The sequence below is a fragment of the Mesoplodon densirostris genome, chromosome 2 (assembly GCF_025265405.1).
Source record: "Mesoplodon densirostris isolate mMesDen1 chromosome 2, mMesDen1 primary haplotype, whole genome shotgun sequence".
NCBI classification, from domain to species: Eukaryota; Metazoa; Chordata; class Mammalia; order Artiodactyla; family Ziphiidae; genus Mesoplodon; species Mesoplodon densirostris.
Window position 1 is genome coordinate 69,611,863 of NC_082662.1, and position 26,771 is coordinate 69,638,633.

The 26,771-nt window shown below is 36.2% G+C and overlaps 1 protein-coding gene across 2 annotated transcripts in view; it reads right to left on the minus strand.

Moving 5' to 3' along the window:
- The window catches only part of USP33 (ubiquitin specific peptidase 33), a 71,961-nt gene that overhangs the window by 1,368 nt on the left and 43,822 nt on the right, over positions 1-26,771 (minus strand). The window contains exons 9-23 of one of the 2 annotated variants that reach the window (XM_060089982.1): positions 25,295-25,373; positions 23,748-24,159; positions 21,550-21,690; positions 19,909-20,024; positions 18,575-18,747; positions 18,380-18,450; positions 17,373-17,406; positions 15,694-15,739; positions 15,066-15,246; positions 14,538-14,664; positions 13,214-13,383; positions 12,012-12,093; positions 11,251-11,359; positions 1,467-1,569; positions 231-299 (exon numbers count right to left, since the gene is read on the minus strand). In XM_060089982.1, coding sequence (XP_059945965.1) covers positions 231-299; positions 1,467-1,569; positions 11,251-11,359; positions 12,012-12,093; positions 13,214-13,383; positions 14,538-14,664; positions 15,066-15,246; positions 15,694-15,739; positions 17,373-17,406; positions 18,380-18,450; positions 18,575-18,747; positions 19,909-20,024; positions 21,550-21,690; positions 23,748-24,159; positions 25,295-25,373 — 1,913 coding nt within the window. Of the gene's footprint in view, positions 1-230; positions 300-1,466; positions 1,570-11,250; positions 11,360-12,011; positions 12,094-13,213; positions 13,384-14,537; positions 14,665-15,065; positions 15,247-15,693; positions 15,740-17,372; positions 17,407-18,379; positions 18,475-18,574; positions 18,748-19,908; positions 20,025-21,549; positions 21,691-23,747; positions 24,160-25,294; positions 25,374-26,771 lie in introns of both variants that reach the window. The other variant, XM_060089981.1, reaches the window with a different exon arrangement.

Genomic DNA, 26,771 nt, shown 5'->3' on the forward strand with positions numbered 1-26,771 from the left:
TGCCTTAAAAAGTTAGAGATCCTTTTTCCTGCCTCCTATTAACAGCCTTAAAATCTTTCTTCAGATAAAAATTAAACATTGGCAATGTTTCCACTATTTGTCCTAATTCATGTATGAATTACATCATTGAGCTGGATATAAAGGTGGTATAGATGGCTAATGATGATATATTCTTAACAGTGTGACAAATTACTAACAAGTAAAGGCTTAGTAGTATTAGTCAAACTTACCTTGCCTGAGTATCACATTGCCATATTTGGTGACTGCAATTTTAGTGTTATCAATAGGACCTGGAGGATCTAAGTCAAAAGGAAAAACAAATAATCAAAATGTATAAATGCACCAAAGAACTGCATATTTCTATGCCTGAATTAATGAAGGATATAACTGTATAATCAGATTATTTTTTAGTCAGATTATTATAGTCAGTTCTTAACTGTCTTCTTCTGAGCTTCTTCCTTTTTGGGTCTTAATTCCCCCAAAATGGAACCAGGAAAGAAGCTGAGAGAAGTTCTCTCACTACCATGCAAAATTTAATAAAAATGATTTCTTAAGTATCCATTTGGGGATTACAGGTTAAAATGCACCTTTAATGCTACAAAAGAACAATTCTTTGTAATTTAAAAAGAAATGCAATTCTTGGTTTTAGACCTTCATTAAACTAAAAATAAAAGCATTATAAAATGAAATGTTAAAATGCATCTTTTTTTTTTTTTTTTTTTTTTTTTTTTTTAAGCTGCGCCCTGCGGCTTACAGGATCTTAGTTCCCCGACCAGGGACTGAACCGAGGCCCTCAGCAGTGAAAGTGCAGAATCCTAACCACTGGACTGCCAGCGAATTCCCAAAGTGCATCCTTTTTTTAATTTAAGGAAAGAAACCTTGTTTTCCCCCTGGATACAAAAGTACAGTGCATGTTCATTATCAAAAACTGTTTAAAAAAACAAAAAGGCACAAGAAGCAAAAAGATACTGTTATCCTACTACAGAAAGACAGGCAAACTGTTCTAGTACCTTTGAGGTCTTTCTGCCTTTGCATATGTTTGCCTTTTTCTTTTTTTAAACAAAAGTTTCCAACTATGCATACTGCATTATAACCTTTTTCATATATCAAGAACATCTTATTTTTAAATTTTAAACAGTTACACAAATAATTTTTAAAGTCCACATAGTATCCCATTGTAATGGATAAACTATAGCTTAACCAATCTTATTGTTGGATTTTTTTTTTAATTTTCAATGTTAAGATCACAGACTAACTTTTATTCAGTTATTTTATATCTGCTATGAATATGCTATAATCCATGACAATTTTTAAAAAATTAAAAATAACCAACATATAAACTAGAATGTACGTTTTTTTCTCTCTTGTTCAGTAGTGTAATCCCAAGTGCATGTAGATATTCAAAAAACATTTGTTAAATAAACAAAATATCTGCAAAGAATTTCGTCTTTCAGTTAAACACTTACCTCCATCCTTACCCTTCACAAAACTTTCCCATTCTCTAAACCATTGCATACTGATGCAATAAAAAGTAGCTGGAGAATCCTCCTCTTGGAATGCTCTGTTGAGCTATAGAGGGAAAAAAATTAGTCATCTAAAATCTAGAACTTGCTTTGTAGCAGAACAATACAACCATTCTACTTCAGCATCTGATAAGGCCAATTCTTCACACACAAAGAATGTGACTTGTTGATGCTAAGTTAACAATACTAGGATACATGGTAACACCTAATAAACATTCTAGGTTATATCTCAAAGTTTATCAAGTATACACAAAAGGGGCATAATGATTGGATAAGTGAAAATGGTCAAGATAAAGTCTTCAAAGCAATAAATACTCCACATATTTATTAAAAATCTGATGTGTAAATCTTATTTAAACATACCATACCCACTGTCTACATCTTACTTCCATTCACTTAAGATACTGGTAGACATGTTGCTATTACAAACAGAATGTTGAAACGAAAAGTTCTGTACATGTTATTTCATAGACAATAAACATATATATAGGACTTCCCTGGTGGCGCAGTGGTTAAGAATCTGCCTGCCAATGCAGAGGACACGGGTTCGATCGCTGGTCAGGGAAGATTCCACATGCCGCGGAGCAGCTGAGCCCGTGTGCCCCAACTACTGATCCTGCGCTCTAGAGCCCGTGAGACACAACTACTGAAGCCCGCAAGCCACAACTACTGAAGCCTGCGTGCCTAGAGCCTGTACTCCGCAACAAGAGAAGCCACTACAACGAAGAGTGGCCCCCACGTGCCGCAAATAGAGAAAGCCCAGGCACAGCAACAAAGACCCAATGCAGCTAAAGATAAATAAATAAATATTTTAAAAAACAACAACAACATATATATAGGATAAATTCTCAAAAGTGGTGGGACAGTCCTTGAAGACGTTCCACTTTCTCCTCTAGTCCCAAGGCCCAAGAAATGGGTATGTGACTCAAACTAGGCGAAACTCCTAGAAATGGAAATCTTCAGAGTAACTTAATGATTGGAATGGAATCATTCCAATGTCAATTTTGTTAGCTACACAGGAATATCTTGGTTCCTAAATTTCTGGAGGTCTGGTTATTCAATTTTTCTTTTCAATAAATTTCTTTTTTTGCTTAAGCTAGCCAATCTGACTTCTATGACTTTCAATTAAAAAACCGAACTGGGGAGTTCCCCAGTGGCCTAGTGGTTAGGATTCCGGGCTTTCACTGCCCTGGCCCGGCTTCAATCCCTGGTCACGGAACTGAGATCCCGCAAGCCATGCAGCTCAGCCAAAACAAAACAAACAAAAAACCAAACAAACAAAAAAACACCAAAAAAACAAGACGAAACCAAAAACCAAACTGACAGAAAAACTGGCATAAAAAGAGGGGAACAGAGGCTTCCCTGGTGGCGCAGTGGTTAAGAATCCGCCTGCCAATGCAGGGGACACAGGTTCGAGCCCTGGTCCGGGAAGATCCCACATGCCACGGAGCAAATAAGCCCATGCACCACAACTACTTCGTGCGCCACAACTACTTAAGCCCGCATGCCTAGAGCCCGTGCTCTGCAACAAGAGAAGCCACTGCAATGAGAAGACTGTGCACCACAACAAAGAGTAGCCCCCACTTCCGCAACTAGAGAAAAGCCCTTGCAGCAACGAAGACCCAACGTAGCCAAAAATAAAATAAATTAAATAAATAAATTTAAAAAAAAAGAGGAACAGCAACAGAGCCTGAGGAAAATGAAGGGTATTTGAAAATTATGTAATTGTAATAGTGTGAAAAGACAGTGAGACTCCTGAAGATATCTCATGCTGGGTAACTAAATGCCCACGGTACATACTACCTATGGACAAAAACAGTTAAGTTCAGCTCATTTCTCCCCTACGATCAAATCTAATCCAAACCCTGCCACTGTCCCCAGAGATCCTTATAATAATAGCTCAGAAGTACCTCTGTGATCTGGCCCCATGATTTGACTTCATCTTCTAGTACTTTCCTCCTCATTTATTCACTTGTGGTCACACAAACCTCTTTGTTATTCCCAAAATCAAGCAGATACATTCCTGTCTCTCAAAGCCTCTGCATGGGTATCCCTTCTTTTTACAGATATTTGAGTATCTCCCTCACCTCCTTCAAGTCTTTGCTTAAATGTCACCTTTTCAATGAGGCCGATCTTGATCACACTGTTTATAAATGCACCTGACTCCTCCCCTCATCACTATACTCCTGATCCTCTTATCCTGTTAGCTATCTTCCTTCACCATAGAACTCATTACCTTTTGATATATAATATATTTGTTATTTATTAAATGTAAGCTCTTTGAGGGCAAGGATCTTTCTGGGACACAAGGTAGCTGCTTCCACAGAACAATGAAAGACAATGAATAATGTTGTGATTGCCTCTGATGAAATCAAGGCACGTTTGTCTCCAGGTAAAGAATTAAAGTTTGGACTTCCTGTGATGTACAACTTATCCTTAGAGAACTGAGATTTCTGAAATGTAACGTTAGACTGATTCTGTCAGATGAATCCGTTTCATTCACAGCATTACCAGGTTTGGACACTTTCAGGACTTTCTTTCTCTCTGGCATTAGGACATTTCTTCCTTATGTGTCTAGGTGGGGGCGTTTGAAAACTGAGTTAAGTATAATCACCCCAGTTATTTAAAGACATCTGTTTCTCTCTAGTTCTCAGAAATTAAACTGTTGCTCTCAAAGGAGTTCCACCTCTCTACTCTCTTCTAAAATACCTATTAGAAAAACATTGGATTCTGTATCTATCCAACGTGTCAAAACTTTTGTTTTCCACCTGTTTATCCTTGTGCTTCATTTTAGGAGAAACCCTTCACTAGATCTTTCAGTACACTAATATGCTCTCCAGCAGTATTTATTCTGCCATTCAGTCAACCCATCTATTGAGTTTTGTTTTGTTTTTAGGATACAATATGCTTATGCATCTCTCTGAGAATCAATCATTTGTTTTAAGGCATAACTTAGGAAGACACAATTCTAGGTATTACAAGCTATCTAAGGTTAACGCCTTCTTTAACCAACCCAAGGGTCCACATTCACTGCTCAATCCAAGCAGACACCTTCGTGCTTGCCGCTTAGTACAATGCAGGAGGCAGAGTGCTGAGATCACTATTAGTATCTGCCGCTTCCAAGCTTAAAGCCTGTGTGGTCATTTCCCATGACGTTGGTTCGCTTCTTCAAACTGATCCTATCTGCTTTCTCAATTTTTCAGAAACTCCACTTAATTTCCAGTCTAGCAAGGGCACCTATTTTTGTACTCTAGTGTTCTGTTTTTTAAATTTTTTTTGTGGCATGCGGGATCCCAGTTCCCTGACTAGAGATGGAACCCAGGCCGCCTGCCTGCAATGGGATCTCAGAGTCTTAACCACTGGACCGCCACGTAAGTCCTGTTATTTTTTTATACTAAGACATTGCTTTTTTTCTTTTTTTCAAAGGGGTGGTGGTAGAATAAGGCAAAAAAAAAAAAAACCCTAGTGCTATGGAATAATTATAGACTTGCATTTTATAAAACAGCTTCATTAAAGTATAATCCACACAGTGTTAGTGTAAAGTTCAATGGTTTTCAGTAAGTTTATAATTGTGCAGCCACCAACACAATCCAGTTTAAAACACTTCTGACACTCCAAAAACTCCCCTGTGCCAGTTTACAATCAGTCACTTCCTCTCAGCCCCAGGAAACCACTGACCTACTTTGTGTTTGTTTTTTTAAATTAATTAATTAATTTGGTTGCACTGGGTCTTCATTGTGGCTCAAGGGCTCCTTAGTTGCAGCTCACAGGCTCCTTAGTTGTGGCAGGTGAACTCTTAGCTCCGGCATACATGTGGGATCTAGTTCCTTGACCAGGGATCAAACCCAGGCCCCCTGCATCAGGAGCACAGAGTCATCCAGTGTGCCACCAGGGAAGTCCCTATCCTTTTTTTTAGATATTTCATATAAGTGGAATTAGACATTACATATTCGTTTTTGTCTTGTTCCTTTCACTTGGCATAATGTTCCTAAGATTCATCATATTGCTGCATGCATCAGTAGTTCTATCTTTTTTACGCTTAGTAGTATACCACAGCTTTTTTATCTATTTGCCACCTGATAGACATCAATTTCCAGTTTGGGGCAATTATGAGCAATTCTGCTCATGAACATTTGTGTACAGGGTTTTGCAGACATAAGTGTTCATTCTCTGGAGTAAATACCTAGGAGTGAGATTGCTGAGTCATGTGCTAAGTGTTTGTTTAACCTATAAGAAATTGTCAAACTGGTTGTCATCTGGCATGTGACACCACATGCCCACCAACAGTGTTTATATGAGAATTCTAGTTGCTCTACATTTTTGTCAGAACTTGATATTGTCCACTTCTTTATTTTAGCCATTCTAAGAAGTGTGTAATGGTATCTCACTGTGGCTTTAATTTGCATTTTACTGATGACTACTGAGAGTGTGTACCTTTTCATGTGCTTATCACTCATATCTTAAGGATAATGTATATTAAAATATTTTCTTATTTTTAAATTGGAATATCTATCTTCTTGAGTTGTACGAATTCTTTATATAATCTTACATAATCTGGATATATACAAGCCCCTTGATGATAAATGATTTACAAATGCTTAGAACTGGATTTGGGCCTACCTTCCTAACCTACAGTGTTTCTTCCAGTATCACCGTTTGTTGGTCTTACTGAATGTCTCATTTCCTGAGATGATATCCCATATCACCTCTGATTATGTAACTAATTTTACACAAAATAAATGAAGCAATGGGCTCACATCCATAGAATTCACTGACTTTACCATATGGCATCACCTAAAAGTTGCTGGCCTACTGAATACTGTTTTTGTGCCTGGGTGGCAAAACACTGTGGGGTTGGTACTATCCTATAGGATGTAGTATATGCCCCAAACTAGAAACAACTCTATGGTGCTGTAAAGGAAGTAGAAGAGTTTATCTATAACTACCTACTGACACAAAAGCTTTTTTGCTTCTAATTATCACAACTTTGGTCTCTACTAGTTTAGAGGTATTAGGTTCCAAAGGGACACAACAATGATTTTACTGGACTGGAAGATGAGACACTCCTCTGGCCATTTTGGGTTCCTCATGTCACTGAACCAAGAGGCAAAGTGGGTAGGGCTATATAAAAAGTAGAATAAAATGACTACTACACAACAGAAACAAGGAGAACTATGTCTGAAAATCAGGTTATACCCACTGTATTAGTTTCAGAGGGGGGCTATAGCAAATCACCACAAACTTGGTGGCTGAAACCAGATTATTTTTTCTCTCAAAGTTCTGGAGGTCAGAAGTTCAAACCAAGGTGTAGGCATGACCGTGCTTCTTGTGGAGAAGAAGGGGAGATTTAGGGGAGATTCGGTTCCTTGCCTCTTCAACCTTCTGCTTTGTGAGTGTATATTCCAATCTCTGTCTTCTGTCTCCATATGGCTTTCACCTCTTCTCTCTGTGTATCTCTCCTCTGTGCATCTCTTTATACGGGCACTTATCATTAGACTTAGGGTCCATGCAGATAATCCAGGTTGATCTTGTCTCAAGGTCCTTAATTATATATAAAAAGACCCTTTTCATAAATAAAGTCAATTCACAGGGATTAGGACACGGAAACACCTTTTTGGGGGACCAGCATTCAATCCACTATAAGCACCATTCAGTATTTCCATATCCACAGATTAAAAGTTCATAGACAACTAGAGAAATCTAACACAGGCAAGACTACAAAGAGCTCAGACTCTTCAGGAACGAAGGTCTGGGTTACTTTATCAGGTAAATAACCAGCTGAAGTGCTGGCTGAGAAAACAGAGAATATGGAATGGGTAGTTATAAGCTGTAGACACATATTTCTTCCTTCCCCCATGCACTGGGTTGGCCAAAAAGTTCATTCGGTTTTAAGTAGAACTAAAAGACACCTTTTTCATTTTCCCCAAGAATTTTATTGAACAATGTATTCACTAACCCAACGAACTTTTTGGCCAACCCAATACATATTTGTAAATATTCCTAAATTTGTGAAAAATTACTAATTTATTTTTCCTTTCTTTCATTCCTCTATTTCATATAAGGTATGTTGTTGGTGGTTAATCTTATGGTTTATTCTTTAGATTGCAGAATATAAAAGGGAGATTATGACTAAACTGACTGAACTAAATATGAATGATCATCATCCAGAAATGGATAACTAACTGATGGGACTTTGGGTTTCCCAAGTTTAGGGAAAGGATAAATGCTGCATCTATTAGTACATGAGCTAGCTGCATCATGTTAGGCAGAAACATGATACTATTGCTACTGTTGTTGCTGACGTATGAATGCATGACAAGGGGGGCAAACTATACTGTATTTATTGTCTGTTAATGCATCATTTCCATTCATTCTTACACTCTCTTCTATGAAAAGAGAAGACTTCATTTTCCAGGATCGCTTGCCAGTAGTGCTCCAGATCAGTCACTGCCAATGATATATGCAATATATGGAAGGCACGAGAGAAAGAGAAATTTCCACCACATCCTCTGGTGGTAGTTGCGGCAGGACTGAGGCCTCCACAGATGGCACAAGTAGGGTTTTGCCACCACTTCCAAGCATCTTCCCAAGAATCCCTCACTCGGTGCCACAGGCAGCTAACATCTTTAACAGCAGCATCCTCAGGATAACCCACCAGGGTCCTGAGATTAGCGGCTTATCAAGTCTATCAAGTTTCTGAGCATTCTCCTGAGACCTGCCAGTGGTAAGCAACATAGGTAATTTCCAGAAGCTTTGTGCAATTAAAAAATTCTTTTTAGCTTTGGAACAATCTCAAACTTACAGGAAAACTCCAGTAAAATACGAAGAAATTTTCTTTTCCTAGACCATTTCAGAGTAAGTTGCTAAACACACAAGGACTTTTTCCTACACATTTAACACAAATGATGAAAATGTGGAAATTAACATCGATATAATACTAGCACCTAATCCTCAGACTCCATCAAGTTTTTCTAATTGATCCAATAATGTTGTTTATAGCCAAAAGATCCAGTTCAGAATCACTTGTTGGGACTTCCCTAGCGATCCAGCGGTTAAGACTCCACGCTTCCATTGCAGGGGGTGCGGATTCGATCCCTGGTCGGGGAACTAGGATGTCACATGCCGCTCGGCCGAAAAAACAAACACAAGCAAGAATCACTTGTTGCATGTAACTTCATATTTCCTTTAAGGTGGCACAGTTCCTTAGTCCTAACTTTCACGATCTTGACAATTTTGAAGATTACAAGCCAGTTGTTTTATAAAATGTCCCCCAATTTGGGTCTGCCAGGCTTTCTTTCCTCATTTGAAACTCAGGTTATGCACTGTCTACCAAACAAGAGATGCTGTGTTCTTCTCATTGTATCCTATCCTAGCACATGATTTTGATATATTCCACTGCTACTGATGTTCACTTTAATGACTTCATTGAGTTGGTTGTCAGACTCTTCTTGCTTAGTCTTTTCTCTTCGAAATTAATACGTATTTTGTGGGGAATAAGCTGGAACTATGTTAATATTCCATTCCGCATCAGTCTTTCAATTTATTCACTTATTATAACAGTATGAACACAATATCTCCTATTTTGTTTAATGCATTATAATACCATTATAATTTATTTTGAAGCATAAATTGTCCCAAATTTGGCAAGTAAAAGTCCCTTCAAGCTGGCTTCTGTGTACTTTTGACATTTCCCCATCATTCTTCAAAAACTTCTTTAATTTCTGGAACAGTGAGAAATTCCAAGCTCATCTTGTTAATTCCCCTGCCCCGGCCCTGAAAGCAGCCATTTCTCCAAGGAGGGCTGGTTCCTTTTACTAGAGAAAGATGTTTAGAAGCCAAGATCCAAAGAGAGCCAGGTATGCTCAATCCTACTGGAGTTAATACTGCTTCCAGGCCTTTTCAGTGCCAGAGTTAGGAAATTAACTTAGGTACATCATTTATTTCTATATATGTGTACACATACACACATTTATACCTCTATATGTATATATGTATCTATCACAGTGAGTTCACAAAGATGCCTACAATTTTAATCCAATAACAAAGAGTCCATTTTAGTTTCCTCTCTTTCGATATCTGTAACTCCCTTATCTGACAAATAAGAAATCTGGCTCTCATTACACTCATATTATCTGATCAATCCTACACATGGAATCAATCCCTCAGTTTTACCACCACCACTAAGCTGTGCCGCCTCACACAGCAATCTCCAGCCAACACAGGCATCCACTGCTACGTTGCCTGGGCTCCAACATCCTTGACCAGGCCCACACCACTACACAGAAGCTTTCTTTACCTTGTCTGGGCTCTGAGACCCCACTTGACCCGCTGTGCCCACTCCTACCTCCAGTATGGCAGCCTTCCAGATTTCCTGAAAGTCAGCTATGGTCTTCTGGATCTTCACTACCCAGTCTTTTTAGTAGTTATTTAACTCTTTCATTGCCTGTATTCCTATTCTACTCAAAATACTTAGAATGGCTTCTGTTGATCAAATCCTAACATATGGGACTTCCCTGGTGGTCCAGTGGTTAAGACGCCATGCTCCCAATGCAGCGGGGCCGGGTTCAATCCCTGGTCAGGGAACTAGATCCCACATGCATGCCACAACTAAGAGCTCGTATGCCGCAGCTAAAGATCCTGCACGCAGCAATGAAGGTCCTGTGTGCCGCAACTAAGAGCCGGTACAGCCAAATTAATAAATAAATATTTTTTAAAAAAACCCTAACGGATATAGTCATTAGCCATTTATTTAAGCATTCGTGGAATGAACTACTTTTAATATTCAACTAAAATTTGCCTCCTTATATTTAGAAAGCAAAGGAGGCTCAAGCACAATAAATCAATCCACACCTGTAATATCTCCCTGTGTATGTGAAAATTTCTTTACTTTACGCAAAGGCACACACACACACACACAAAACACCCCTATATCTATGAAAAGAAGCCTGTGGCCACAACATGGAATGTACTGTTCATCTATAATATCTGCTCAATTAACTTCTCCCCTTCTTTTACTAAAAGAATCTCAATCTTCCCTTATAGAATTATCCCTCCACCAATATAATTTCAATAGAAATATCAATGAACATGCCTCTCAGGTGACTCAAACTCTAGTAGTATTCTCTACTAGGAATCGAATAATAAATAAATGGTTGGAGCTGTATTACTGACAGCAGCACTTTGAAGAAACTTATTTCTTGCTACCTGGACAAATGGAACTATACTAGTCTTTGTCCATAAAACCTGGTTATTCAGCTCTTCCTATTGATTCTGTGATCAGACTTTCTGTTGCTTGCAATCAAGAAATGCCTCATAACATACTCACTTTGCGGGAACTAGGTATAAGTATAGAGAGTCCCCCAAAACAATATTATATTTCACAAAGGGGTGGAAGTAAAGAATGCAATCTGAGTAGATGTTTTCAGAAAAACCACTAACTTAAGGAAACTTATAATTTACCATTTCAATAAGGAGATTTCTTGCCAGTGCCAATACATAAAACAAAATTTATTACCAATCCATGAAAACAAAAACCCCCAAAAGAAGAACTTAACTCACTAGAACTATAGTCACCTGACTGGGGTCTCTCACTGTTATGAGCCCATGAGACTTAAAATGTATTACAACTATTTCATCCAATCATTTCACTAACACGGTTCCTCTAATCGTCAGTTCTTTATCTTTATTCTAGATCATTTTTATAATTTGAAAAGCATCACTTTTTTACCCGAATAAAAATTTCCAATTCAATTTTTCTTCTTTTTTCAATTTTCTCCACCTCAATCTGGCAAGTGTGACAAATGTACAGATGGTTGACGGCTGGTCCTCCTCCATACCTAATGCATGAAGAATTTAATAAGTATGATAATCTGGAAGTAAGCTGATGTTCTAGGAAATGTGTCCAAGTTTTAGTAAAATGGAAAAACTAAATTATCGTAAGGACCTGATTTTATGTTTTTCAGGGTCGCTGATTTTATCAGTTTATTTATCAGAAGATATTACTGATTCATCTGTATTTCAACTTCCCCTTACAGCTACTTTTGTTACAAAATATGTTTGTTGCAACAACATAAAGTAAAAGAAGTGGCTGTCAAAAGTTAGCATACAACATATAAATCTTAAGTTATACACAGCCACAGTTTTAATCAAGTTTTAATTAGACGAAGGCTTCCCCTGGCCACTAAGTAAGAATTCATAGAATGAATTATTGTCAATATTTAAGAAAAAATATTTAAGAAAAATATCACGGCATACTTTTAGAGATACAGATTATCAGAACATAAAACTTAGAATTAGTTATCTAGACTAGGGCCACACTAGCCACAAAAGTCTCTCTACTCACACTTCAGAGTGAATAAATGAAGAAGGGAATATTCCACATAAGCAACATACAGCACAGGGAGCATATACAAAATAATCCAATCTCCTTTTAACGAATTTCACAACCTGATTTCCATAATACCATATTGTCTGATTTAAAAAACAAACCTGCTATATAGGTTATCCCAAATGTTCTGAGGCAGCATCAATACCAGGTCTTCAATATAACTAGCTTTTCGTGGAGGAACACCTAAAAAAGTTTAAATGGGTCTGTCTCATTCTTAAATTCCTTTATATTACTTTTAACTGATTAATCACTGGCATTTTTTCCAATCATTATTCTTAAAAACTCTTCCCAAAAGGTTAAAAATTAAGTATATGTTCCTAAAGATGAACATATTTCTTGAAATAGAGAAAAATAAGTTAACCAAGATGTTCAAGTCCTTAACTTACATAAATCTTTACTAAGCCTTGACTGTGTATTGGGGCAAGCCAGAGATAAATCAGAGACAATCTTTCCTTCATGGAGCTTATGAGCTAGCAGTAGAAATGAAGAATTTATATGAATAACCATAATAAAAGGCAGGCACAGACAAATGCCATAAAAGGATTATACAGAGATTTGGAACCAGAAGAGACTTAAGTTAGTAGCTCAAGTAGGGAAATAATAAAGAGAAAAATTCACATACAGAAATATTTTCAAGGTTTAGATTTCTAAATCCAATACGGGACATTTCTACTATCTCTTGTGGTTTCACCGCAAAAATAATTAATTTATGAGAATATCAAGTCTTCAACCATGAAATTTAATTAAGGTGTCACACTAAGGTTGTCATGGGAACACGCACTAACAGTCAGTCACAAAGGCATAAATTACATTTAGCAAAAAACTGCATGAGGTTTTTTTTGTTAAGCTCCGAGTACATTTTCATAGTTAGGAAAAGAGTCAGCTATTCATTTAGACAAAAGGTAAGAGCCACGGATACAGTTGGAGCTGCATGTCTCTCAGCTGAGAAAAATGATGGGCAATAGAAGTGTTCACTGCACCATAATTACCTGTTTATGCATCTGTCTTTACTATGAAATTAAAGCTATGCAAATAGAAATAGTGTTTCTGGTATTTTCAGGCTCTAGCACAGGGTTTGGAACAGGTACTCAGTAAATATCTGTTCTATGAAAAGGCTACAGATTGCCTATAATTAGAAGAAAAAGCTGATTTCTGAAACCATAGCAAAATAAACACATTTAAGTTGGAATGTAGATGGGGAAATGGAAAATAAATGGAAGAGGAAAATTCTGGGCTCTTTCCTTATTTGTAAATTATTTAACAGCAAATCCCTACCACTACTTTCCATTACAGAGTTTCTTACCTCCATGAATACAGAGAAAATCATTATTTGAAATAGGGCCAGGTTCAGCAAAGGTCTTAAATTTATTTAGCCACTGTCGAGAAATATAAAACTGAAGGAGACTTGGTTCCATTATGTTCAACAAATTTGATATCCTCCGCCTCTCTTTTTGTGCTTCTTCACTGCTCTTCCTATTAAGGGACAGTGATTCATTAAATTCAATATGCATTTTACTCCATTAGATTAGTAAGTGGATTTTTCCGCTCACTTATTAGACTTAGCACACACATTAACACAGTCATCCCTCTATATCCGTGGGGGATTGGTTCCAGGACCCTTGCAAATACCAAAATCTGTGGATGCTTAAGTCCCTATATAAAATGGTGTAGCATTTGCATATAACCTATGCACAGCCTCTCATATACTTTAAATCATCTCTAGATTACTTATAATACCTAAAAAATGTAAATGCTATGCAAACACCGGTAAATACAGCATAAGTGGTATGTAGATAGTACTGGTGTGCAATTTTAAGTTTTGCTTTTTGGAACTTTCTGGAATCGTTTTCCCCCCAATATTTTCAATATGCCGTTGGTTGAATCCTCGGATGTGGAACCAATGGATATGGAGGGTGGACTGAACTGTGAATCTTGTTAGGTCTTGAAAATTATTCATGAGAAATATACTTTGTTCCACCCTGCCCCCACTACATTACACACTCTAGGGGTGATACTATATCTTAACTACTAGTATCCACATTATTGCTAGAGAACAGACATTCAAATGATTGTTAATAAGATCTAAACAGTTAATTTGCTTTCCCGTTTTAGTAGTTATTACAATCTTTTAGAAGATACTAAAAGGTACCAAGGATTTATTTTTATATTAATACCTCCTTTTTTTAAAATTTTTTATTTGGGCCATGCTGCGTGGCATGCAGAACTTCCCCAACCAGGGATTGAACCCATGCCCCCTGCATTGGAAGCGCGGAGTCTTAACCACTGGACCATCAGGGAAGTCCAATACCTCTTTTATTAGCTATGTTAGGAGAAAATATGGTTCTTAATTCCTACTGTCAGTGCCTAATTTTTAAAATTAAAACCAGTCTTTCTAAAACAAAATATATTCCTTTGCCCTTCAACTAAATGACTTAACATTCTCTTAACAAAAGATCATTCTGCATGCAACCTTTCACTTTTACTCACATAATGAAATGAGAGTAAAACAATTTCTAATCTTTACTCAGAAATCCACTTTGAAAGTCTTAGAAGTCACTGTTAACCTCAACATGAGATGTTCCGTCATATTTGTCAAAACAGCCTAGCCAGGAGAGTTATTTCCTCACCTGTAGAAGAGAACATAAGCTTCTGCATTTTGTACAGTAGATTCTGAAACTTCAGTGACACTTTGGTCATCAAATTCATACCAGAGATTATTTAAATTGTTTCGGCAGTAGGCAATATAGTGTCCACCTGAATTTAAGCAGAAAAAATTTAAATAATTTCAGTAATAAAAAGATATAGCAAGAACTATCTTCGTATTCTTTTCCAGTAGGTACCCTTACCACCACCACTTGAGGAAATGAAAATCAGGACAGAGAATGTAATCTTAAAAACCCAGTGTAAAAACAATCATGTTAAAGTCCTTATTATTTAGCTTGACATAAAACATAATTTCCAGTATTTTAAACTTCAGAGTAAAATTATTCAATTTCCTAAAATTTCTGACATGTTTTTAATAACCAAAATAAAATAATTATAAAAATCTACTTTTATACTTTTTTCTTTTGTTCAATCAGGTCTTGTTTAAGAGATCAATTCAGATGTTTCTTTTTTTTTAAATCTAAAAACATATGTTAAACTTGGATACTTACTACTTGCAGTTCCATGGTGACAAATGACTGACAGAAGATCATAGGTAACAATTTGAGCTGGACTATCTTTAGCAAGAAATGGCTGAAGATCCAGGCCTTCCAGTGGAAATGAAACATGGGTACTGATTTTGGTGGAAAACATCAGTTCATGTCTGAATCTTTTAAGATGGATGCACAAAATCTTTTTAAAAGAGAAACATAGGATTATTTAAAATTCTACTGTTTCATATGCTACATAAAAGAGTCTATTAAATATACATATTGTCAAGATTAAACATTATCCTGCAATTCTGATAACCTGATTCCAGAGATGTTAAAATGTGGAAATGATGAAACATGGTACTTCCTAAGTTCATAGCTACTGGCTTCTCCAATTTTACACTTTATACCTGCAAGACCCTACAGTATCTGATTAAACTGTTCAACACAGTTTTACTGCTAAGGGCACTTACTTGGTATGCAACTCAGTATTTTAAAAATGGATAATCTTAATAGGGTATACACAGCCACTGGTCAATAGAACCATTCCATTCTTCAACCAAAGCTAAAGAATTTACTACACCATGTTATGTTATATTAATGCCTTACCTATCACATAAAATAAATTAAATTGTGATAAAGCCCATACCTCAGGAAACTTTTGTACTTTACAAAACTTTACTCCATTCCTCAATCTAAGGGGTGAAAAGAGAAAACCAATTTTAATAAACCTGTTTCCCATACAAATCTACAAAACCTTTAGTATTTTCAAATATACAGCAAAATCTTTTAGAAAATGCAGAAATAAAGGTATCAGACTAAAAACGCTTACTACCGAATTATACGCTACCAATTAAAAAAATACTAATAAAACACTGGAACCGCTTATTGTAAAAAAATTATTAATTAAGACATCAGTAATAAAAAATTTAGAGTTGTATAATTCTTTGATGAAAATCTTCTACTATCTATGGCCTGGCTATGCCTTTATAACATTCAGATATCATGTAAAACTGGGTAAAATAAAATTCCAATTTCATAGAATTGGTTGGTCAGGTCAATATATTACAACCTTTATTCCTAAATGTGAAAACAAATAACTTAAAATAGAGTGGTTGTTATTAATAATCAAAAAAAAATTTTTTTTTCAGCCAAACCACGCGGCTTGTAAGATCTTAGTTCCCCAACCAGCGATCGAACCCGGGCCCTTGGCAGTGAGAGCGCAGAGTCCTAACCACTGGACTGCCAGGGAATTACCAATAATCAATATTAATTTATACTTGACAGATCTCTACTTTGGATTCTGGGGTAGATGCAAGTTCTTTTCCATCTTCACTATTATCTTTTCCCTAGTTGGCACGGTTTTTCCAAGAAAGATTCCCCCTCTGGGCCAACTCCGTCTTCAGCTATCAGCTGTGGCTTCAAGGACAAACTGATAATAAATACTTTCCAATTCATTAGAGGTGTGTTTTTTTCTAGAAAGTACAAGGCAGCTTTTCTTCCTTATTGACCTAACAATACACTATTCCTTTTTGTGATGAAGAAGACCAACAGCTGCAGATCAACATTTCCCTGCGTTTTTGACAAAAGCCAGAAGTTTGTATTATGAAGACTCTATTAATAGATCTTATTCGGAGGCCATTATTTTTCTATCAGAGAGATTCAGAAAAATTTTCCAGTTCCCTCTACCTCAGACATATTTGCTTTCAATTCTCCATTTACTTTTCTTTTCTAACTCATCAACAAGAAGCCTTAAAAGCCTAAACTTATTACAAGATAGAAAAAGGCAGCTAGTAGTAGATATAAAGAAATAAAATCATAAAAAATCATGTCTTTTTTATTCGGCCCTCATACAGCAGGTAACATTAGACATGGTATAACCTTTCTGAATTTTACATAAACTTGAAACTATGTACCTTTCTAGTCACTTTCACTTCCTAAATCTAGCCTGTTAAGGTGGTAAATCAGAAAAGAATATTGCGTTATTTATGATGACAGAATGAACCTATGTAATAAAAATGTATGTTATATATCCTAGTATATATTTACAACATATTTGGAAAATGTTTTATGCAAAATTACATACTTACTTTATATCTTAAAATACACTGTCACATCTTAGCTAAGCCTATTAAATTTGTTAAATTTGTAACCTCAGATTTGTTTTACAGAACAACCAGTCATTTTTTACTAGGACAAAGCTTACTGGCCTTTATATTTTTCTAAATAAAACAGAAAATTAACCCTACATGCCCAATTCAAATTACCAAGAAAAATACCATTTAAAATACAAAACATGCAATTGAAAGCATTGCCAATGACACTTACTTTTTGCATTTTTCACAACTGTACATATTGTCACCTGAAAACAAAACAGATCTGGTCATTCCTCTCAAACTAAAAGCAAGTTATTTTCTTTTCTGCAATTCTTTGAGCTTGCAATGCTGAACCCATAGAACAGTAACACAAGGCTCACATTTTTTAGTCTCTGCTCGAGTCAGCACATTTACCACGCCTACAACACCCTTTACCTGCTCTTTTTTCAACCTTGAAGGCATATCTCAAATAACATCCTGTACACTTATTCACTCAACAAAATTTACTGACTGCTTATTATATGTCCAAGCAAGGGGCTGGACACACAAAAATAGTGAAGTCTTGGATCTTAAATACTACGGAGAAATTCAGACTAATCCAGATATACAAGTAAGTTTTTTACATTTTGGTTGAATTTTCTCTTTTTTCAATCCCAGAGAAGATTTTAGACACTTCAAATATCATACTGTCTAGTACTATAGGAATCTGTATCAATTATTTCAGGATATTATTTATAGTGTTTATGTTGTCATGGTAGATACTGGCACTGTGGCAATATAGGCAAGTACTGTTTGAGCTGCCTCAAAACTCAGCTTTGGGCTTCCCTGGTGGCGCTGTGGTTAAGAATCCGCCCGTCAATGCAGCAGACACTGGTTCGAGCCCTGGTCTGGGAAGATCCCACATGCCACAGAGCAGCTAAACCCGTGCGCCACAACTACTGAGCCTGCATGCACTCTAGAGCCTGCAAGCCACAACTACTGAAGCTCGCGTGCATAGAGCCCGTGCTCCGCAACAAGAGAAGACACCGCAGTGAGAAGCCCGCACACTGCAAGGAAGAGCAGTCCCCGCCCGACGCAACTAGAGAAAGCCCGCGCACAACAAGGAAGACTCAACACAGCCAAAAATAAATTTAAAAAAAACCTCAGCTTTTATGAATACATTCTATATTTAGTCCCACTAGTATTTTAGATCACTCACAACAGTTTAGCCATAGATGAAAACTATTTCGTATTTCTTACCTTTTAGTTCATCTCTGGCGAAGAAGGCAGCAAGACAATCTTGCAAGGTTACTATTGGACCCCAAAACCAGCTAGGGACACATGAGACAACAAACCTGAAACATTATTGATAGAAAAAAGAAAGGAAATGTTCTGCCAGTACAGCAGAAACAGCAGTTTTAACAATCAACTAATACAAAGAAAACACATACATACCTCTTCACATATTCCATGAAAAAAGCTATCCACCCTTGTGGAGCATATGCTTCGCCACATGATCCTGCTTTGACTATAGATGTTGGATGACTTGATGAATGCAGCTTAGCAAGGTCTTCCTTGCCAGGAATCGGCAAGGACAGATCTTGAAAGGTCTCGAGGGTTACAGACACCTAAAATTGTTTTGTGTTTTAAGAATGGGATGAAAATAATCCAGCACAAACATTTGAGGATTGATTTTAGATGGCAAAGATCAAAGCAAATTATAATAAGAAAAAACAAAAAAACAAACTGCTTTTTATATAGTAATAACAAAGCTAAAATAGTAATAACGAAAGCAAAATTGCTTTGTACCAGGTGCTGTTCTAAATTTAATCTTCACATAAACCTTATGAGGTAACTACTAACATCCCCATTAGTAAAGGACATTGCAGTAAAGAGGAGTATCTCACACACAGCCACTGTAGCCTGAGTTCCAAACTGTTAAGCACTACTGCATTTATTTTTGAAAATGACCTCTAGTGATAGTTTTTAAATGTAGCTTAAAAAACAAGATGCGAAACCTAAATAGCTGAAAACATTTCAGGATAATTCCATTTAAATATCTGGTACCAAAATAGCCTACATTAAGATAACCCTATTGAAAACCTTTAGATTTGACTTAATTCTAACACAATAACTGAAAACTTACTTTGGGGTTGTTTTTTTTTTTTTTTGAGATAGTTCATTTTACATTCATCTTAATTATATTCACCACTGCACTGAAGTAAAACTGTTCTTAAGAAAACCTCTAGGAAACTCAGGAATTTAGAGGTATTATTAAAAATCTCATGATGATTTTAATTCATGCTCTTGTTTATGAACCTGATACTACTTTTATTATCTGAATCCAAACTTAACATGGGAAAATATTTACAAGCCATACAACCAAGTGGAGAAGATACATACATAGCCTTGTGCCTGTGAATAACAACAGTTTCCTACTAATTTCATCAGCCTTGGGAGAATATGCATGTGTTACAAATTCTCGTTGCTGAGCAGCATCTCTCCTTTGTATGTGACCAGAGACGAAGAACTGAGTTAATTCTTCCTGCTAAATGCATGCCTGTCCAGTGACAGGTCAAGACCCATCCTTAAATCAGTATGTTACTATTGCTTCCAACAAACAAGTTCTACTCCTAGAATCAATTTATACTTCTGGAAACACAAGAAATACATGTATAATCATCAACAACAAGGAAAAGAAATTAAACTTTCACAGCATTTTGTCAGGTTTTTTTTAAAAAGAGCATTTGACAGAAATTTCCTGTGTATTATAATTCTTTCATACTCACCCTATCACAAGTCAGACACTGCACTGAACTAATGATTGTTCCATCAAATATGTCTGAAATAACACTTCGGTATTTCTTGTGCTGTTTTTTTCTCTTTGGAGATGATGCAGACTGAGCTAGGATTGAAAAACAAGTATAGAAATTTTTTTTTAGAAATCAGGGCCTCCCTGGTGGCGCAAGTGGTTGAGAGTCCGCCTGCCGATGCAGGGGATACGGGTTCGTGCCCCGGTCTGGGAGGATCCCATATGCCGCGGGGCGGCTGGGCCCGTGGGCCATGGCCGCTGAGCCTGCGCGTCCGGAGCCTGCGCGTCCGGAGCCTGTGCTCCGCAACGGGGGAGGCCACAGCAGTGAGAGGTCCGCATACCGCAAAAAAAAAAAAAAAAAAAAAGAAATCAAAGTAGTTCCTTTAGCATTTTTTTCTGAAATCTTTTAACAGCAAAATTACTATGCTGAAGAAAGTTGTCAAAATACCATTCAAAAGCATTACCTAAAGAAAACACACACACACACACACACACACACACACACACACACACACACACAAAACCCTCAAAGAGAATCTACGATGAAATAGAAAGTATTCAGCTTCCCATCTTGACTTCAACCAGAATAGTTTTGCTTTTACTTATTTGCTTTTGCTCCCAAGTAAGGCTTTATTTGAAGAAAGGATTCTATTAAGCTCTGAGAGTTCTTTATATATTTTAGATACAAGTCCTTTGTCAGCTATGCGATTTGCAAATATTTTCTTCCAATCTTATCTTTTCATTCTCTTAATAGTGTCTTTTGCCAAGAAAGATTTTAATATTTTTCTTTTACGGACCATGCTTTTGATGTCTTTGATGTCTTTAAAGAATTCTAACACAAGGTCATGAAAACTCTTATAAGAGTTTTACAGTTTTACATTTTCTAATACTGGAACTCTCATACATAGCTGGTCGGAAAGCAAAATGATACGGCCACTCCAAAAAACAATTTCATACAACATTAAGCATAAAACTAACATAAAACCCAATAACCCCACATCCAGGTGTTTAACCTAAACAAATGAAAATTTATGTTCATACAGAAACCAGTACATAAATGTTTATAGCAACATTATTCATAATTGCCAAAAACTGGAAACAAATTCAAGTATTTGTCAGTGAGTGAATAAACAGTACAGTCACACAATGAAATACTACTCAGTAATAAAAAAGAACTATTCAGACCTGCGACGTGACTGTATCTCAAATTCATTATGCTAAGTGAAAGCAGCCTGTTTCAAAAGACTATGTCTGTATGATTCTATTTATATGACATTCTTCAAAAGGAAAAACAATAGGAATAGAGAACAGATTCACAGGGCTGGGGCTTTGGGAGGAGTAGTGGGATGGTCTGGTAGTATAAGGGAATTCTTTGGGGGTACTGGAGCTGTTCTAAATTCTGTTTGTGGTGATGGTAACAATCTATGCACGTGTTGAAACTCAGACCCCTACACCAAAAGAGTGAATTCTGTTGTATGTAAATTTGTGCCACACACAGAAAAATTTTAAATCATGGTTGTGTAAAACTATGCTGTCAATTTAAAAAGCTTGAATAATATTTCATAATTAACACTTTAAACTATCAAAGCAAAGGAACCTGAATAATTGAAGCTTCTACCTTTTTTGTGTGTGGGTGCCAATCCTGGCCACAAACTGCCTGATTTCGGAGGGCTTGCTGATAAACGTGGGTTAACACCTTCACTTGACGGGAGGGTCTGTGATGTAGACAGTTCATTCGAATGGACATCAGTAATATATTCTGTAATATTTAAAATTTGTATTATTACCTTAAACAGTAAAATTATTCCACCTGTCAAATAAAGCTTTCTTCATCTGAGATTTTGAACACAATTCACATTAATAAATGTCAGGTGAAATACCTGATAGACATTAGGCTTGCTAAGCAAACTAACAGTGATTTTCCCCCTAGGAATCTAATTAACGTTTATAACACATTACTGCTGTAGGCAATCCAGAAAGTGTGCAAATATAAGTGTGGAAATATAAAGCCAAAGAGGATCATATTTGTCCTAACTTAGTATTTAAAAACCAAAAGCAATTTAGGGCAGTTTTTTAGAAAGCTTTAAAACTATATGGGAGAAAAAGAGATCATCCTCCCAAACTGGCATAGGAAGCAAAATCTAACAAGAAATTTAGGCATAAAGTAATTATAAATTATTTTACTCTGTTATAAAAGGAAATAAAACGCTCTGTCAGAAAAAAACACCTTTTTTGGAATTAAATTATGAATCAAGAAAATATAAGCTCTATGAGAGCTATCTTGATTTGCTGTTGGATTCCTAGTACATAACATATATTCCAGGGCAAGAGACTGCTCAAAAAGTATTTGAGTGAAGAAAAGAGAATTGTACATAACAGACCCTGAAACAGAATGATTTCAGGGATTTTTCCAGATAATGCAAAATAAATGACTTTTATTACTTTCACAGAGGCATTTCTCATTATCCCAACCATGACTAAAAGCAGACTGCATAATATTGGGGGAAGAAAGAGGAGGAGACTTGCTCTAGCCTTTCAGAAGGGAATAAAGTTAATATCATCTAGGTCAGGGATTGGCAAATGTTTCCTGTAAAAGACCAGATAGTAAATATTTTAGGTTTTGCGTGTCATATATGGTCTTTGTCACATTTTTCAATCAGAAAATGTAAAAGCTCAGATCCCTGATCCAGGTCATCAATTAGTTACTAATTGTAAGAATAAACTTGCTATGGAACAATAAAGAACCAGTATGTCAAGTAATCAGGCTTAATCAGGCTTTTGATGAGGAAAGGCTAGATAGCAGATGGCTAAGTCTTTCAATACTGAAATTTCACATATCTATTGACTGAACAACTTCTAACCACATTTAAACTTCTAAACATGACATCAGTATAATCAAGGAGCCTAACACGTTTTCCTGACTAGAAGGCATTTATGCACTGCACATGGGTGAACCACAAGTATTCCTGTGGTTAAGGAAATATCCTTCTCCTCCAGAAAAAATGTGGGGTTCAAAAACGTAAGTAAATTGTTTAGTAGTTCCTACTCTTCAGTAATTACAAAAGATAAATTTTTTATGTTCCTTGTCTGCCACTTACTTTAAGATCAGAGAATCTGAACCTCTGATGGTTTAATTTTATGTGCTTTGGAGAATTAAATACCACATTAAGCTAACACAAGTTAACCCTAGAAGAAATAAATGTAAAATGCAAAGCAACCTAGCTCAACTATCTTTCATTTGGCCACTTGCTCTTTCCCAAAGGAACAATGACATGTACTACGGTATAATCTATCGTAACAGGGTTCATTATAGTTAATTAAATTCCTATGCCAAACATACACCAAGTATTTCGTAGCTGATATGACTCCAATGACAGCAATCTAAATCTAACAGTCTACAATTTGGATTATTTTGCTATTTTGCAGATCTCAACCGAATCTGCTTTAAATGACATTAACTTAACACTCACATGCAAATAGTACTAAACTCTACTAGTTAGAAAGCCCCAAAGTAACATCTGTTTAATACCCTCTTTCTTTCAATTAGTATGGTTGAACTATAATGTCATATACTACACACAAAATATCAAGCTAAAGCTATTAATTATTCTATTTCATTTTTATTATGCTAAATATAAACTGTGAACATTACCATGTAAATTAGAAATGTGTTCTCAAGTCACATGTCAGACTAATTCCGCTCTCCCCCAAATCAGAAGATGGTAAAATTACAAATATCATCTTAAATATAAACACATCTTGCACCCTTTGTCTAAAAATGAAACACTATCATTTGCAAATTATAAAAATTGTCACCTGAAGCTCTGCTGTGTATTTGCACTTTGACAGTCTCCTGATTGTTCAAGTCAACTGTTTCAGACACAGAGTCTCCATCTAATTCTCCTTCAGAATTCGCTTTATTAATCTTATTGCACATCTTCTCTTTTTGCCAATCTTTTGACATTTCTGAATTATTTTCATCATCCTGAATTAACATTGTTGTTTCATTAGTATCTTCAGAAAAGCTTCTAGACGCATTTTCATTTTCGGCTTTATCACTGCTGCTACAAGATTCACAAGACTGAAAATCTGCATCTGATTGGCTCTTGTCTTCCTCTATGGTCTCCTCAGTCATTAGAGTTTGAGGATCCTCTTCTACTTCCATGACCTGTTCTTTCAGTTCTTCATGAAGCAGATCCATTAAACATCGAAGGAATTCTTGAGCATCCTAATATATAAGCAACATAGATATTACCATTTCATTAAAAATACATGTATGTAGAAATGAGAAAATATACAAAATGTGGTTAGCAACTGATTTCTAAATGTGTAGCATTATACTAAGGAAATACAACTTTGTAGACATAAGGCATTGGAGGGATAGGAAGCACCAAGTTCTAAAAAGTTATGTAAATAAAACAAAAGGAATTAAAAAACTGAACATGTATTTCAATTAAAACTAAAAAAAACAATAAACAACAGCAACAAAAAACTGAAGATGATCTGGAGGTCAGCTTTAGTACTGCTGCTATTTTAGAGAACTTGAGTAAGGATTTGCCTCATCTGACAGTAAGAATTCAGAGAGATATCCTGAATTCAAGTATAAGTTTGGCTTAAAACTAAAGCTTTATCTAATTTTGCACTGTATCTCAAAAATCCTTGATCAACCTAGAATGTTTATTGAAAATACAAATTCGTAGGCCCCAACTTATGTCTACCAAGTCTCTGTGATCCAGGAATTTGCAACAGAAAAAGTTAACAGAGAACAGGTATTGTTTTGAAAAAGAAACACATGTGAGGACCAGGTATTAACATGAAAAACATTATATAAAGTACAATAATTGAAACTGCCATTGGTATCAATCCAAAAAATTACAGGTCAATGAAACAGATTAGAAAGCCCAGAAACAGACCTTATTATATATTAACAAATTAATAAAGAAGAAACCTTTAAAACCAGATAAGAAAATTCTTAAATCTGTAGTTTCGTAAAATTTGTTAGCTGTTTGCGAAAAATTAAATTTGGATTATGTTGTAATGTGAAATAAATGACACATGTCTAAAGAATTTTTTTAATTAAATCATAAAATACAGAAAATACAGGTAAAATCTATCTCTGGATGTGGAACTTTTCAAAGCTAAAAGCGCTAGAATATACTGACATATTTAAACACCCCAAAATTTAAAATTTCTAGAAAAATATGAAATTAAGAGAAATGTGGAAAAATGTAAGCCAAAAATATGATATGGGGTTATTATTCTTAGAATTGCAAATGAGTATATAATAGCATAATGCATACATAATAGCATTTTGCAAATGTATTAAAGATTAATATTATGAATAAAAAGCAATAAAGACGTACCTGCTGAGAATACCCCCGAAATGTTGGATTTACAGTTTTAATTCCTTGAAACAGATTAGTAGGCACAACAAATCCTGGCCTGAGGAAGAAAACATTTTTAGGAAGAAATCTGTGATTTTTAGTTTTTATTTTAGAAATGAGCAATCAGGGACTTCCCTGATGGTCCAGTGGTTGAGAATCCACTTTACAACACAGGGGACACGGGTTTGATCCCTGGTCAGGGAACTAAGATCCCACATGCCCCGGGGCAACTAAGTCCGCGCTCCAAAACTAAGGAGCCCGCGTGCCACAACTAAAGAGCCTGCATGCCGCAACTACAGAGTCCAAGTGCTCTGGAGCCCATGCAACACAACTAAAGAGCCTGTGTGGTACAACTACTGAGCCCACACACTCTGGAGCCTGCGTGCCACAACTAGAGAGAACCTGTGTGGGCAATAAAGACCTGACATAGCGAAAAATAAATAAATAAATATTTTTTAAAAAAAGAAACAAACAATCAAAAATTCAAAGAGTTAAACTGAAAAGTATTTGTGTTTCAAAAAATCATTCAAACTTGCCCAGTACTGGGACTTCCCTGGTGGTCCAGTGGCTGAGACTCCACACTCCCAATGCAAGGGGCCCAGGTTTGATCCCTGGTCAGAGAACTAGATCCCACATGCTGCAACTAAGACCTGGCAGAGCCAAATAAACAAATAAAATAAATAAATATTTTTTTAAAAAAGAGGGCGTTTGTGGTGGTGGTGGGATGAATTGGGAGATTGGGGTTGACATATATACACTAATATGTATAAAATAGATAAGTAATAAGAACCTGCTGTATAAAAAAATAAATAAAATAAAATTTCAAAATTAAAAAAATATATATATATACAGGGACTTCCCTGGTGGCGCAGTGGTTAAGAATCTGCCTGTCAATGCAGGGGACATGGGTTTGAGCCCTGGTCCAGGAAGATCCCACATGCCATGGAGCAACTAAGCCCGTGTGCCACAACTACTGAGCCTGTGCTCTAGAGCCCACGAGCCACAACTACTGAGGCCCGCGCGCCTAGAGCCTGTGCTCCGCAACAAGAGGAGCCACCACAATGAGAAGCCCGCGCACCGCAACGAAGAGTAGCCCCTGCTCACCACAACTAGAGAAAGCTCATGCACAGCAATGAAGACCCAACATAGCCAAAATAAAATTGATGAATTAATTTTAAAAAAAAGATAAAAAGACTGCCCCTTCGTTTAAAAAAGAAAACACAGTGAGAAAAAAAAGAGAAAAAAAACAAAAACAAACAAAAAGTGCCCAGTATTATGCTTCACAGGTTCATCAAAATAGCTTATTTTTGATATTTAAGCTATGTAATTTATTGTTCTCCTCCCTAATGAAATGATTATGCTCTACTATATGATTTTTCAAAAAATACTTCTAATTACTTAAAATAATATTTTAATTACTTAAAATTCTTGGGATAAGTATATCTAGTACACTATC